The sequence below is a fragment of the Culex pipiens genome, chromosome 3 (assembly GCF_016801865.2).
Source record: "Culex pipiens pallens isolate TS chromosome 3, TS_CPP_V2, whole genome shotgun sequence".
NCBI classification, from domain to species: Eukaryota; Metazoa; Arthropoda; class Insecta; order Diptera; family Culicidae; genus Culex; species Culex pipiens.
The window spans coordinates 145,221,443-145,237,928 of NC_068939.1; the positions used below are offsets into that span (position 1 = coordinate 145,221,443).

General features: G+C 35.9%; 1 protein-coding gene across 10 annotated transcripts in view; it reads left to right on the forward strand.

Annotated features, from left to right (window-relative positions):
* LOC120417112 (uncharacterized) overlaps positions 1 to 16,486 on the forward strand; it is a 162,698-nt gene that overhangs the window by 11,873 nt on the left and 134,339 nt on the right. Inside the window, exon 2 of one of the 10 annotated variants that reach the window (XM_052710311.1) lies at positions 12,898 to 13,334. The exons of 8 other annotated variants lie outside the window; for them this stretch is intronic. In XM_052710311.1, the coding sequence (XP_052566271.1) occupies positions 13,230 to 13,334 (105 nt within the window). In that variant the 5' untranslated portion in view covers positions 12,898 to 13,229. Of the gene's footprint in view, positions 1 to 12,897; positions 13,335 to 16,486 lie in introns of those variants that run through there. One more of the 10 variants, XM_052710313.1, reaches the window with a different exon arrangement.

Below are 16,486 nucleotides of genomic sequence, written 5' to 3' on the forward strand. Positions count from 1 at the left end.
GTTTGTCGCCACAAAATTAAAAAAGTGACTTAAAAACATCAAATAAACGAGATAGGAATAAGGTAATGATAGGAGGTGGTAGAGTAAGCGAGATATTATCAGAAACAAACATTCAGTTAACAAGATTAATGCAAATTTAAATACTTAAAATGAAACAAGGACTGTATATAACAAGAGAAGAAAAGTTTTTCGTACAACAACAGTTGCATAAAGTGACCTCCTGAACAAGAGGAAAATAACAATTTTCTAAAAACACAATTTGGGCAGTAGAGGGATAGAAAAAACACTTTTTACATTGTTTTGGAAAATTCAAGATGCAATGACAAAAAATTACGAATAATTTTTTTTGCAGTTCCACTGTGAAACTGTCAACTTTTCCTGCTCTTCTGGAGAAACGAAACGGCCTACTTTTCCCTACCAAAAATAACAGAATGGAAAATTAATACCTTTCAATAACAGTGCTGAAAAGTTCTACTTTTCAGCACTGAAATGGGTGCTGAAAAGTTGAACTTTTCAGCACTAGTATCGAAAAGTAACATTTTTCAATATTGTTTTGTTTTAAATGATGAATTTACTAAACACATGAATGTTTGACATAAAATTCCATTAAATAAGCGTTTTTAGGAATTGCAAAAAATGTTGTAAGCAACTCGTTGCAAAACTTGATCTTTTTGCAACTTGTTGCATAAACTACTATTTTTCTATATTTTTAGCAATGGTTTATGTAATGGAACTTTTGAAAGTATTAAAAGCTTTTACCACATGTCGAAAAGCTCTATATGATACAGTTAATATTTTTAGAAATTCTTCCGCATTTGGTTAAAATACATAGTAAAAAATATTTTTATTCGGAAAATGTAACTTAGGACGGTTGAAAATTACCTCTTTTATGATGTAATTTTACCTCAAGTAAAACTTGACAAGTTGCATAACACCAAAAAAGTGGTTAAATTACACTTTGTTTCTGACATAAAAAATGTTCCATTTTTCATCCATTTTTTTGATGTTTAAAAAGCATTGGAAAGAAGAAATTTTAAAATTTTAGAAAATTTCTGGGTTGGAAGTTTTTCTTGTTTTATGTGACTTTGCTAATGTTTTTAAAAATGTCATTTTTTTAGCGGTCAACTTTGGCTGTGTTTTTTACTAAAATTTCCTTTATTTTAAGTAATAAGAAGTATGCAGTAATTTTTCTAGTGTCTCAGACTATGCCTCTACGCATTTTTTTACAACTTGAATGATAATGGTGCCAAAACAAGCAAAAAATTGAAAAAGTGACTGTAAAAACATGAAAAAATAGATAGAATAGAAAATAGGCAAAATGTAATTAAAGAAGGTTGTAGAATAGGCCAAAAACTACCAAAAACAAACATAAACTAAACGAGATAAATGCAAATTAAAATGCTGAAAATGAAACAAGAAAAACATAAAACAAGAGAAGTGAAGTTTTTCGTAGAGCAAAAATTGCTTAAAATGACCTCCTGAACACGGAAAAAATAAAAAAAAATCAAAAAAAATGAGCAGTAGAGGGTTAAGGCTGAAAAACTGGCATTACAACGCAATAGTGGTTAAATTACACATTTTTAGGGGTAAAATTGCACATTTTTTCTGACATAAATTATATACCCATTCTCAGCAATCATATTTTTTTAAATAATTTAATACACATTTTTTTGCATCATGAACATCAGAACTGCTTTTTTGAAATCTGTAATGAATTAAATTGAATGAATCTTCAAAAAAAATCAACAATACGGAAATAAATATTGTTCTAAATTATTTTGATTTGATTTGATTTCTCCGATTTCTAAGATTTTTGTTTGAAAAGAAGTAATGTAGAGTACATAAACATTACTAAATATTTGCAACTGTCTTACATGATTTTAAAATTAATTTTAGTTCTAAATTTAACTAACCTCTCTTTCGCAAATTAAGTGTAATGGGAATAAAGCAGAACAAATCCTGGAAAATTGTGGTTTTCATACCCTTATGCACAGAAAAAAAAGTTGAATTTTGGAATGTTGAAAATTTGGTAGGTTGAATATTACCTCTTTTTTGAGTAATATTATATAAAAAAACGTGTAAAAATGTGAACCTGATGAATATTCATCAAAAACTGAAGAAAATTCATCATTTTCTGGGGTAAAATTAATCATTTTTGTGCCACAAAATCTATCGCTCTAATCTAGTCCGTCCCATATGTATTTTTGTCAAAATTGAGATAAACTTGACAAAAGTATTAATTTTACATGTACTTTAAGCCTATTGAATAAAAAAGTAGTGTTTGTTCTAAAAAATCCAAAATAAATATGACTTTCGTGCTGTCCCATATGCAAAATAAAGGCAAGTCAGTTCCTCATATCGAAATGTCTCGCAAATCGTTTAAATGGCTGCGAAATTATTTGGAATCTACAGAGTATGTTTTTAATAGTACATATAACTTCAAAATATCATTAATTGTTCATTTCTGAAGAAATAGTTGAAGATTTAAAAACAAGTTACTCCAAACCTTTAGTGACTTTTTTCTTTTGAAATGTACAACTACGGAAAGAAAATATAAAATACAACATACCGTTATTAACCATAAAATTAGTTATATTTTTTCTTGAATGAATAAGTTTGATCCTGGTTCTGGGAGAGACTCCACCAACGATAAGCGTAGTTTTCTAAATTAAACTTTATTAAATACAACTTTATTAAATACATTATTTAAAACAAATAATTCTAAAATAAACATTTTTTTATAATTATTTACTTAGAAAACTACCAAAACAAACCTGGAAATGATAGTTGAACCAGTTTGAAACTGTGTTGTAAATGTTCAAGCCTACCTTGATATCATAACTGACTTGCCTTTATTTATGGACAAATAAAGTCAAGTTGGTCTCTTGCTGTAAATTTCTCAAATTTACCTCCAAATTGTGATTTTTTTTAATCAAATTTATGGTACTTGCGTTTTTAAGACTGATATTGAAATAACAGTATAAATAATTATATAGAAATATTTAGATTAGAACGAGAAAAATTGTGAAACTTTTTTTTGGTTTCTCACAGCGTTATCTCAGCACTCACTTTTTACATATGGGACGGACCAGATTAGAGCGGCAGATAAGTAGTTCAACAATTATGTACAAAAGAGGATTATCTCGAAATCACATAAATGACCATTAGAGCCTCCCAAAAAAATAAAAATGATTTGACCTTTGGTGCTCACCCATTGAATAATATTAGATTATAGGATGTCAGGAACAATGTTTCCATACAGCAAAAAAATCCCAAAACTAGTTCACAACTTGCGCGCGATGCTTGAATGAAAAAAGTGCATTTTTCGAGTATTTTTCAGAAATGCGCGTAACAGAAAGTCATTCAAATTTGGTCGCCTTGGGCTTCAAGTTTAATGTCCCTAAACAAATTCCTGTACAGGTTCATAAAAGCTTGTGTTTGGGCATGGCAGGGCGTTTTAGGGAGAAAAATTTGAATGTTTTAGCTAATAAATTTCAAAAATCACTCTCCAAAACGAGCATGTTGCAGTCAAAACTATTGCATTCAAATTATAGGAAATTTTGTCCACGCAAAGCCGAGATATATGCATTTTAGTGAACAAAAAGTGATGAATTTTCAAAATTCTTAGTATATAAGCGTTTTTAGTATAAAACATTGGCTACTATGATTACAAACGAGAAGGCATATATTTTGGATATTTTTATTTTGCTCGTTCAAAAATTACATTTGTTAATACCATTTCATGAAAAAATATGAGATTTTCTCACTATGTGACGTAAACGACATATTTATAAATACTGCTCTGTGATCTTCTCGATATAAACAAATAAAGCTCTAATGGGTAACTATTTTTGGAAAAATATTTTTTTTTATAAATGAATTTGTTTCATTCAAATGTGCACGATCACAGCTTAGAGATATGAATTTTAATCAAATTAATTTTCATCTTTTTTGCTCGTGTTGTCATCTCGCGTGCTTGGAAGTTTTTGACAGATGGAGGTGGAGGAATCCTCCGAGGAGGAAGATTTTCGTCGCGTCCGCGGGAATCGGAAGCGGAAGAAGTCCAGTGAGGTCGCTGGAATCGGCATCGAAGGAGAAAAAGTTGAGAAGACCCTGCTCAACAACAACAGGTTCAGCCCGCTAGCGGATAACAAAAACAACAACAATGCCAGCCCAGCAGGAGGAGGGGACGCCCCGGCGGTTCCACCACCCGGCCAGTCGGCAGGTAAACAAAAGCAACCACCTTTGGTGGTGAAGAACACCACGGATTTTTACAAGCTCGTGGCGATAGTGGAAAGTTGTAAATTAGGTTTCAAACCGATTTACAAACTAACCCGATTTGGAACCAAGGTGACCTGCTTCTCTGTCAAAGATTTTGACAAGTTGCAAGAGCTACTCAAGAAGAAGAAAGTGGAATTCTACACCCACGATCGGCGGAGCGAACGAAATCATCGGGTGGTTCTTCGTGGTTTTCCTGATGAACTGAAACCGGACGAGGTCAAGTACCTTCTGAAGAGGGATCTCAAGCTGGAAGCGCTGGAGGTGCATATCATCAAGCGGAAGGAAAAGTCCACCGTGGACGAAACTCCGTACATTGTGGTCTTCCCCAAGGGATACACCAATCTGAAGAAGCTCTCTGCAATGAAAGTTGTGGCAAGCACTATCATCCTGTGGGAGGCCTACCGGAACAAGCGGCCGAACGTGACCCAGTGCAGGAACTGCTTGCAGCTGGGTCATGGAACCAGGAACTGTCACCTGAACGGCAGATGCAACAACTGTGGGGGTCCCCACAAGACGGACGAGTGCAAAGTCCAAGAAGCCGAGCCGAAGCGGTGTGCCAACTGCTCTGGAGCCCACGAAGCCACGGACCGCAGCTGCCCCAAGCGTGCGGACTTCATCCGGAGGTGCCAGCAGGCGTCGAAACCGAAACCGCCGGCAAGGAAGGCGGAGAAGCAGAGTCCAGCAGTTCCGGCGTTTACGCCGGCGGAGTTTTCTCCGCTGCCGGGTGCAGTTCCGGACGGAAAATCCAAGGATCGCCCTCGTCCCGCAGGAAGCAGCCAAGGTGGCCCCCGAGGCGGTGGAGCCACGGAGAAGGAAGCCGGGGAGGTACTCTACAGTTCGGCTGAGCTGTGGGGGATTTTCTCCGAGTACATCGGCAGGTTCAAGACCTGCAAGACCCGCTTGGACCAAGTTACCCTCGTCAGTTACATGATCTCAAAGTATGGAATTTTAGGAGTTTTTTTTTTTGTTATTATATATTGTTTTACTGATCCTCGGTCCCAACCTGGTCACAGCACCTAAAAGGACCTAATAAAAATAAGTTAAGAAAAAAAATCAAATTAATTTTGATTTATATGGTCAATTAATCATTTTTTTTTATTTTTGAAAGACCTTTATTGTGTAAAATACATTTGAAGTTCAAGCTTAAAAAAATAAAATATTATGATGCGATGAAATTCGGTTTACGCAGCCCAGACTGCCATGAATTGCAAATCCCATTTGCCTAACGAACCACATTCCGTTTCTGTAACGTCCTCTTGCATTGCAAATATAGTAGTGCTTCATATTTCTCTAAATTGTTCCTTTCCTCATACGAACCAAAGCAGTTGTGTTATTCTCGGAAAACACGCTTTATTTTCATACAAATTAGATTTGCAACCTGGTTATTGTTAGTACGGTAGCGCTCGGATTGTACTTCTCGTGGCTACATTCTTGAACATCCGCTGTTGCTCCACTGTTATGAGTATTTTTCCCGTGACACAGTGGGACTAATTCAAATTTCTGCCTTTTTGTGTAACCAAATTTCACCCTATAAAGGCGTTTTTTTTTCATCTTAAAACTAAGAAATATTTTTCATTTACATTAAACTAGCTTGAGAATCAAAATACGAATTCTTAGTCACATTTTTTCTTAAACTACCCTTCTGTGCTCGCCTGGAATCCTGCGTATGAAAGACAGTTGCGTGGAGCTATCCATGGATTTTCCAGCAACAACAACTTCCCCCTACAACCGAGCCCTGGCATGTCACGGGCGATAAACAGTAGTAAAACATCGCTTTTATATGCGCGCACGTAAAAGCACGGGCCATGTTGTGTTAGGAGTGCTATTTAAAGGGGGAGGGCGGCATCGGGGAGGGCTTATGGAAAGAAAAACAAAGTAAGAACAGCACACGGGGTCTCCCGGGAGGGGCGGAGAGAAGTGACTATCAAGAAGCCACTTTTGTTATGTAATATCAACAACGATGAAGACGGCGGGGAGCTTTTCCGACAAAGTATTGCAGCTTTAGTACTTGTATTAGACCCAGGAAAAAAAATCAGAACATTTGTAATAAATGGCACTTGGCATAAAACCAAATTTGATTATAATTCAATATCAGAAATTATTTAAAAAAAATAATATAAATTAATCAATCTCAACACAAAGCCACTCACCCTAACTGGGGCCAGGGTGTTTGTTCTGAGAAATGAGAGGGATTGTGAACCGATGGATTCTGCCCCGGCAAGGACAAGGACGGGCCATTTCCATTCAGTTGGAAATAATGTGTAGGATTAGCTTAAAGGATTATGATTGATTGTATCGAGTGAATGGAGGAGAGAGAGAGAGATGACGGTGGAAGCACGAACCGAAAGCTGGAGAGCCCTCGGGGATTTTCTTTCCTGGAGCTCCGATAAATTATCCGGCGATGATTTGGAAGATTTGTGCCGGGCGAAAGTGATTCATTACACATGTGGGAGCCTGGCTGGGTGTTTTGTGTGTGTGTGAGTGTTTGTTGTGCTTAATTGAGCAATATTTTGAATGGTTCATTACGCCAATTAACACCTCCATTGTGTGTATGTAATGTGATTGATTAGATTATTTTTTATTTCTTACAAAATTTTCTTGATTGCCAAAATTGTTCAAGGTTGAGTTGCTTTACACAAATACAATTAATATTTTGAACGATAGTTTTAAAATATTTATTTTTTAACAAAAACATCTAATGTTTATTCTTTACTATTGTAATACCAACGAAAGTAAGACACTATGATGAACATCTGTCGGAACTCTCAAAAGAGCATCAATAAGCAAACGATACTTTCAAAAAATGTTATATTTTTCGTGTTTTTAAGCACAATTTTATGTCGTTGATATCATTAAAAGGCTTAAATTTAAAGTGATATGACCGATTCTTCGGCTCCTTTTCAAAAAATTCCCAAGTTTTTTCAGCGTTTTGGCTGTAGTGGCACAATTAAAGAAGAAACCCCCCAATGTTATTACATATTTGAAAAGATAATTGATTTTCCAACATAGAAATGATATGCATAATGAACAATATTATACCTGTGCTTCTCCTGAAATGAAAATGTAGCGTGACGGGACAACATCGTAAAACTGGAATTTTAAAAGGCACACCAAAAAAATCGACACAGTTTTGCCAGATTGATTTTTTAAAACTTTTGCTCTTCTACACATTATCACAAATTGAAAAACGAATCTTTTGCTCCTTGAACTGAAAGATTTGGTTGAGATTTGAGTTTTTGCCAGCCATTTCTTTTCGTGACGGGACAACGAAAGGAGCAGATTTATGAAAAAACTCCTCTCCCATTCAATGACTTGCAGACCTTATTTGGTCAATATTTTTGGCATTTCAGATAAGAAAACGCATTTAAAGCACATTGCAATTATTAGATCATAATTAAAATGAAATTTTTCATATAAAAAATCACATTGAAAATTGAAAAAAGTGACATTTTCGTGTAGCTTCGCTAAGAATCGGTCATATATGAAACATTCGTGAAATTTTCCGATCTTTTCGAAAAAAAAATATTTTGAAATTTTTTAAATCAAGACTAACATTTTAAAAGGGCCAAATATTGAATATTACGCCCATTTAAAATGCTATAATTGATTTATTTATTTTTTTCGAAAAGATCGGAAAATTTCACGAATGTTTCATATATTAACATTGAAAATCGGACCATTAATTGCTGAAATATTGTCATTAGAAAATGGTGGGCTGATTGAGTGAGACTTAGAAAACTTCAATTTTCGTGCTTCTTTTTCTTTAAGCCGCTGTATTTCAGCAACCAGAGGTCCAATCTTCAATGTCTCTTAGACAATTTTATAGCAAAATATTTTTAGAAATGGTCACTCATGGTAACTATTTTTAAAAATTGAAAAACTGCAAATATTTCGCTAAAATCAAACTTTCGGTGCCTATATCTTGAAAACGGAGCCCTTTATCAAAAAATCTGTAAAGTAATTTTCGATTCAATTTTGCATTAAAAAGTAATGTCAAACTTGTTTTTGCATGAAACTTAATTTTTTTCCAAAAATCACTATTTTTTCAAAAATTCATAACTCGGCGGAAGATTACACCATGTTTCTCTATGGCTCAAAAGTTGCGGATTTTTGTCCCCAAGTTGGAAATGAAGAAATACCATCAGGATGTAGTATTAACAGTCAGTTTTAAGAGAATGCATGCAAAATATGTTTTTGCTAACAATTTTTCATCATAATTTGAAAATTAACATGACTTGTTGTGCTTTGAATCCCGGACACTGTTAAAAACTGATTCGAAATCTGGACACTTTTGCTTCCAATTCCAGACACTCGTTTTTGCTAATGAATTGCACAAATTTGGAATGAAATGTTAGTGAATGGCATTCTATAGGTCTGAAATAAGCTGTTAACATCAAAACAATCGATATTATTTATAAAAATTTGCTTGAATTTAAGAAAATCAAAACCCTAAATTTCTGCTTTGCCTTCCCGGTGCTTCGGACGCCCATGAAATATTTTACGTGAAATGTTACGCATTTTTGGTAATCTCATAATTTTATTTTATTTATTTTTTTTGACATTAACTACAACTAGAGGGTGACGATTCTCGAGATTTTCAATTTCCCGGGAATCGAGAGTTGTATTTTGCTATTTCCCGGGAATTCCCGGGACCCGACCAATTAATTCAAACTTATTCAATGAAACGTCAATTTAAGTTTCCTCGTTTTATAGTTCACAGTTCTAGTTTTTCTGAATTCTGAAGCTTTTTGCATGAACTTGTTATTAGATTTTTAAAAATTTAAAATTAGCTAATATATAATTGCCCAGTATCTTTATTTTGCCATTTTATAAATAACGACTCAAAACAACAATTTAAAGTTGTTTTTCCTTCTTGGGCCAACTGTAAATATCAAATGAAGAAATATTAACAGTTATCCGGAAATCCAGAATTTTAACAATTGGCGGATCTAAACATTACAAAGAGTTGCAGAGTTTTTTTTTCCAAAATGTTATTTAATATTGAGGTTGATACTAAACCCAATACTACTATTGACATCAAAAAGGAAATTACCTTGATACAGCGAAATTAACTTATTAAGAATAAAAAAAACATAATTATAAGGTTTGCTATGCTCGAGAGATGATATAGAAAATGAACTTATTTAAAAAATGCTTTTCCTTCTTAGAAATAATAAATTGAAATAATATTTAAAAAAAAAAACTTGAGTTTTTCATTTCTGGGGTGTACCTGCAAAGTATGCTTCAATGTAACTTTTGTTTACACTCAATTATAGTTATTGGAATTTTTTGACAAGTTTAAATTTACACTTTCTAAATAAGAAGATTATAAAAGCATTGGTTTATGCGAACTTAAATATCGATCATTGAACACTCAATGTTCTGGACAATATCGATTTTTTCAAATGGTTTTCTGATTAGTTTATATAATTTGGCTTTCATATTTATAAGATTTAAATTTCCCGGGAGTCTCGACCAAATTTCCCGGGAATCGAGAGGTCCAAAAATGATCGATTTCCCGGGATTTTTTTCCCGGGAATTCCCGCTCGTCACCCTCTAACTACAACGTTCAAACAAACTTGAAATGAAAGTTGATGTTAGAATTCATCAAAAACCCATTTTAGACATTTATAATGCGAACTTATATCCAAATAATTGATAAAACAAGCTGAGGTGTCCGGGTTTCGAAGCGTCCGGGAATTCGAATCATGACGTTACTAAACTTGCTGGTTTTCCTCAAGGGGATGATGTTAGAAAAAGATTCACAATTCCGCATATTTTATTGCAAGATGCTCTAGGTAAACACCGAAATTCTTGTTAAAATTTTAAATTAACAAAAAAGGCTATAAATATTTTTATTTTATCTGCAGGTTAATTGAATCATTTTATAGGCGATAGACTATTTTTCTAAACTCCAAAACATATTTTTTGTTGAAAACATATTTTTGTTGCAAAATTTGTGTTCACCAATATCAGTGTCTTGAGTTTGTTTATCTTTTGCTCTTTGGTCTGACAGGGGGATTGGCAGCCAAACCCACTTTGGTATGACAGTTTTGGTCTAACAGCTTTATGCTGGATTTTGGTCTGACCACGCGGGGGATTGGCAGCCACACCCCCTTGGTTTTCCTATCTAGTTAGCATAAGAGAGCATAAAGGCATCGTTATATCGACGCTGTCGTGCAATCTTGTCGCACGTCGCTTTTTTGACGTTCCGAGCAAAATGCGTTTTAATGTTTGACCTTGAATAAACAAAAAGAAGAGCACGCAATGTAAACAAGCCAAAAATAAACGTTTTGTTTGGTTGACCATTCTGTGCATTGTCCCGAAATTTGTTTGAATTAGGCTGCCGGAGTCCCGAGATATAATTGAAAATGTTTACGGTAGTCGAGTTCGTACTTGTGTCAAATGCGTTTTGATCTGAAATCCCTTTGGCCAATTGTCGCACTTTCAGGCACTTTCATCATAGATTTTCTGGCTGTGACAAGATAGCACGACAAGAATGAAACTTCTTTCATATGAAAAGTGACAACAAAGCACGGAGTTTTCACAACTTTTATTGAATATCTCAGAATTGAAATCGAATTTTAGGGATCTGTGACGGTCAAAAGGTGAGGCATTGTTAGCTGCACAAAATGGCGTTTTTAACTCAATTTGGCCCAAAATGCACGTGCGACAAGTTAGCACGACAACAATGATTTGTTATTATCCGGTAGGCGATTTAAACGCAGACAATCAAACTAAGTTCAAAGAATGTGGAGCATTCCTTCTATTTAATTAGAATGTCAATTCGCCAGCGTGAGCATTCAATTAAGATGCAATGATTCGCATCCATTATCCCGTGAATCGACTCCGTTCAAAGGTCATACCACACCTGCCCACGCATTCTATTAATATATCGAGATTAGCAATCTAAATGTCATTCAGGCTCGCAAATGGAATCGCCTTTCATTAGTGACCTCCTCCTCCTTCTGTATTTAGCAATAATTAACCCCGTCGTCGAATTTGCTTCGCTGCCTGACTTTCACTAATTTAGTCCACGCCTGCCTCCTTCTAATCATCCTGGCCACCGGTTCCCGCAATAATGAACAGTTTTACCCGAAGTTTTGACCTCTCCGGAGTGACTTTTCCTCTCCGGACCAAATAACATGGAATCAGCCTATATAATCACACCTCACAAGGCGCGGTCCACCGTCCAGCAGTTTGGGCAGCTCTGGACCAAAACATGGCAATTAGTGGCTAATGGGGGGCTGCCTTCAGTTAGTTGTTTCTGTTTTCTAGATGAAAAGTTCCATAGAAAACGTAAAAAGTGATGTTTTGTATTTTGTTTTTTTTTTACCAAGTGGTCAACATAACAAAAAAAATGTTCAAAGAATTTTATGCAGATTATTTTTTAAAATAGGCTTAATTTAGGCTTAATTGCATTTGAATGAAAAAAAATGATTATTTTTCATTTAAATTTAAAAACTACATTTCATCGCTTTTTTTCCATCGCTGACGTGCTAACTTGTCTCACGTACATTTTGGATCAAATTGAGTTAAGAACGTCATTTTGTGCAGCTCACCTCACTTTTTGACATCCCCAAAATTCGATTTCAATCCTGAGATATTGAATAAAAACTTTACATGAAAGAAGCTTCAATATTGTCGTGCTATCTTGACACACCCTTAAATTTGCTGTCAGTGCGACAACTGGCCAAAGGAATTTCAAGTTAGAACGCGTTTGACACACGTTCTAGCCATACTATCGTAAACATTTGTAATTATAATTCGGGACTTCGGTTACCAAATTAAACCAAACTTCGGGACAATACTCAGAACAGTCAGCCAAACAAAACGTGTTTGTTATTGTTTACATTGCGTGCTCTTGTTTTTCTCAGAACGTCGAATTGGCGAGTGTGACAAGATTGCACGACCGCATCGATGTTTTGAACGATTTTCTAGTGTTTAAAATACACTACGCCACTGCTGGTTTGACACCTTTTAGTTTTTTTTAAGGTTCGACAATGTCAAACTAACCAGTGACGAACTGTCACTTTTTGCACACAAGCTTCCAAACGTTTATTTCAAAAGTAGTAGGTATGTAAAAAGGGTGTCAAACTAAAAAGGAATCTGATGGTTTGACAACCATCGTAGTCATACTACCGTGGTTTTAGTGTAATAGAGATCTCAAGAGTGCCTGTTTTGGCATGGAATTCTTTAGAATCTCTTTTTTCCTGATTCCTTCTCTCTGCATTAACATTTTCACCAATTTTGTTTCTCCGGGTTTTTCGTCACCACCCTCCTCAGCTACCACGCCCCCTCCCCCATTCAACTTATCTTCAAGGCCAAAAGTCAACCATTTCCTCCCGCTCAGCCGTGCTAACGTAATTAATCGAACTTTTGTCCAACTTGTGTGCCCTCCCCCTTACGCTCACCTTGCACCGCGCCCCCTCTTCTTACCTGTAACGTTGTTTCCGCTCAATTCTTACCCTGTGTGCGTTGCTCCACCCTAGCTGTGCGTCCATGTGCGTGTGTTTTTCCGACTTTCTTCTTGTGTTGTGTGTTCTTTTTTCTTGTGTAACTTACATACTACCGAGTACTACTCTGTTTTTCTTCGTTTACTTTTTCTTCTCCTAGGTGAATGCTACCGACTTCTCTTCTACTACCAAAACTACTACCACTACTACTACTGCTACTGCTACTACCGCTACTAGCATTTCTTCTAGAAAGCGTGCCGCTATCTATCCACCTAACACCACAAACAAAAACGCCACAGACTAGTGTTTGGGGAGCGACAGAACAAAAGAAAAACCAAAAAGTGTCGGTGTGTGCGTGTGGAGTGCAACTTTGCTGCATGTTGAGAAGAAAGTTTTGGGTTTCCTCCTTAAGCGCACCCACACACGCACCCCCTTAACCAACCAGCCGCGTAGCTAGGCCTTAAGTGTGTGCGTGTGTCCGCTGGCGCAAACATGGAAGTTGGCCGGAAGATAAAGTTTCTGCTTCCAACCGGGAACAACGGAAGTAACGGTGGCAACAACGGTGGCTGCAGTGGTGGCGGAAACGTCGGAGGAAAGGTACTGCAAGCTGCAAAAAAAAAACTTTACACTTTCACACTGTAAATTTACCCCCTCCCTCGTCCGGCTCCGTTTGTCCGCCAAATTGTACGTCTCTGTGTGTGTGTTCCCACCATCGTTGTGTAAGTGTGTTGCCACAATGGAGGTGATAAACCGCAAACCAACGGCGGATTTGACCCCGAAAAAAAAACGTAACCCGGAACTGACCTTACTCCTTTGAGCGTTTGTCCGTCCTTTTGTCTCGTCCATGTCTTCCTGTTTAAAAAAAAGTTTCAGCAGTTTCGTGACTCCGAGAGCATCTATCTGTGTCTGTGTTTGTGTTGGCTCAAGTGCAATTTTGCAAGCTGTCATAACTCTGTGTGTACTTTGCCTGTGCTGAGAAAGATAGCGTAAGATCAGCGACAAAAAGAGGAGACAGTTCATGTGGAGACCACCAGAGCTGCACTTAAATAATTCGTTTCTAGCAATCTGATTGTCTGTGTCGTGGCATCCCTGTTGGTAAAATCACGTGAAGTTATCTGTGCTGTGTGGTTGGCACAGTGAAATTGCAGCGATTCTTGTAATGTTTGTTTTCAAAGAGATTGCGGGATATGATTCTTCACAATGTTTGCTTGCACCAAGCGTTACGGGCGTATCACAAGCAGTTTGGACGTGAAGTTTTTGAGATAATATCACTAGCTAGGTTTTGTAGAAAGGACATTGTTGGGAATTTCTAGTTAGTGCTTTTCTATGAATTATGAAACATTCAGTAAGTTTCAAGGTGATTCTCGAAGATTTCAATTTCCAGGGAATTAAAAGTTGAATTTGAGTTCAACGGTGAGTTGACGACCAAACACACTTAACTAAAAAATCCGTTCAAAGGGTGTTTTCGGAATTACACAAAAAGGTGAACCTCGTTGGGTAAATTTACGGCCCATGCTGAACAAATCAAATGTTTTTACCGAGTTGCAAATAGAGGGAAATGAGCGGGAATTCTCTTGAAATCGACCATTTTTGGGCCTCTCAAATCCCGGGAAAGTTGGCAGAGACTGACATAAACATTGAAAAATATTTGCAACGGCCTTATTTGAAAAAAAAAAAATGTTTTTTGAGGCAAAATAAAATTAAGGATAACCTGTAAAGCATAAGCATAACACACTCTCTTAAACTGGTCAAAGATAAAAAATTAAAATAAATTTTATGATTGTGGATTATGGATTCATTTTACTCACTATCCAAAAATGTTGATAAAAAAATTGTCAAAAAAATAAAAAATACCATCCCAAGTAGCACTCATAACTTGTCGACTGTTGAATAATAGTTAGACAATTGTTTTTGATAAACATACGAGAAAAAATCTGAACATAACTTAAATAACAGTTTGTATCACTGATTGTATAACTGACTCGTGTAACTATCGTGTTTTGTGCCACAAAAGTGTTAAAACACAGTCAACTTTACTCTTTTCCAACAAAACACAACATAGAAAAAAATCTCACCTATTTGGAGGGTTCCATCCAATTTGCTGATTTACACTGTTTAAACAACTTATTTTGGAACACCTTCGATAGAAACTTGCTTGCTCACTTCCGTTTGAGGTATTTATCACTTGATTTCAGTCGAAAATGCTTTTTATGAGCTGTAATTGAACGTCAAAATCCTGATTTGCCATGATGCTGTTCCCTCATCTGCATTGTTTTCCTCGAAAACAGTTTGTTGAATAAGAATAATATAGCACTGTTTGTTTCACTGCTTATCTAACATTGTCATGTGACGGCATCTTCTGAAAAATGGGCGTGGCCAACCATTCTATAAACAACCTTAGGTTTTCTCGCTTTGTTACACAAATGTTATCGGAGAATAGGTTATATAACTGATATTCAACAAACATATTCAACTTGGCATTGCGTGTTGTTAAGTGGTGTAAATTTGTACGTGAGGTATTTAGAGTTTCAATAATGTTTATTTATCGAAAATTGCAATAATTTTAATTGTTGACCGATTATTTACAAAAATATCGTCGGTAAAAGCTACAGAAAATATCAGCTTACGGAATTCATGATAGAGAAAAAAACAAATTAAAATCACACCAATTTTCAATGTTACTCCGTGGTACGGTAATCGAAATGACAGTTGAAACGGTTTGTTATAACAAAGTTACATAATGGAGTTATAAAAACTGACTTGAAACAAACTTATATAACTTTATTTCCAATGACAGCCTTTTCTGGAGTTAAGTTGTATAGCTCACTGCAGTATAACAAAGCTGACAGCAGCCTTCTTATTGACGTTTAGGCCAGCTTGTTTACTATGAAGCCTCGTGGAGAGATGTGGAAGCGCGCCTGGACCTGCCTAGAGATAACAACAAGTCGTCGAAGTCATCGGATCGAATCTTGGGAAAGACGAAGTTCATCAAAAAAATGAAAATCTAAAAGTTCGCCATGAAGAGGGTTTCACATGAATCACAGTTAGAGAGCGCGAAAATGTCATTTTTTTTTTCATACAATTTCATTTTTTTTCTAAATAAATCGGGCAGAAACAAGCGTACCAAAATAGTCAGAGATACAATTCATATTGGCTTCGTCGTTGATTGAAATTCTGATAAGAACTGTTTGTTTACATGTAAGTTGGGTAACGGTTAGACAACTGTTTTCAATCTATCTTTCCTTTTCAGTGTGCACTTTGATTTGACAGCACATCCGTTAACCACGCCCCCTTTTTTTCGTTGAATCTCTTGTTAGCTAGCACAGTGTTGTCAGATACATTTGTACAACTTACTCTGATAACTTGCATCTTATTCTGGCAAGTTATACAACAGAAAAAAGTGCGCTTTTTCCAATGCACAGGAGTTGTAGAACAAGTTGTAGTAACGAGGCCGTTCGGTTATACAACCAGTTAGGAAATACGTTTATCTGACAAAGTGTGTTGCTTGGGAAAGATCATTTTTTTTTATTTATTGTACCATTAAAGCCTATACAATTTCAAAAATTATGCAGACGCATGATTTTTTACAAGCAGTCAAGCTATTAATTGATGTTCACACTTATTTAACCATTTAAGTCGCTGTTCTTTAGGGGAGATTGGGGAGACTTGATCCCCTTTTTTTTTCTTAACTTATTTTTATTAGGTCCTTTTAGGTGCTGTGACCAGGTTGGGACCGAGGATCAGTAAAA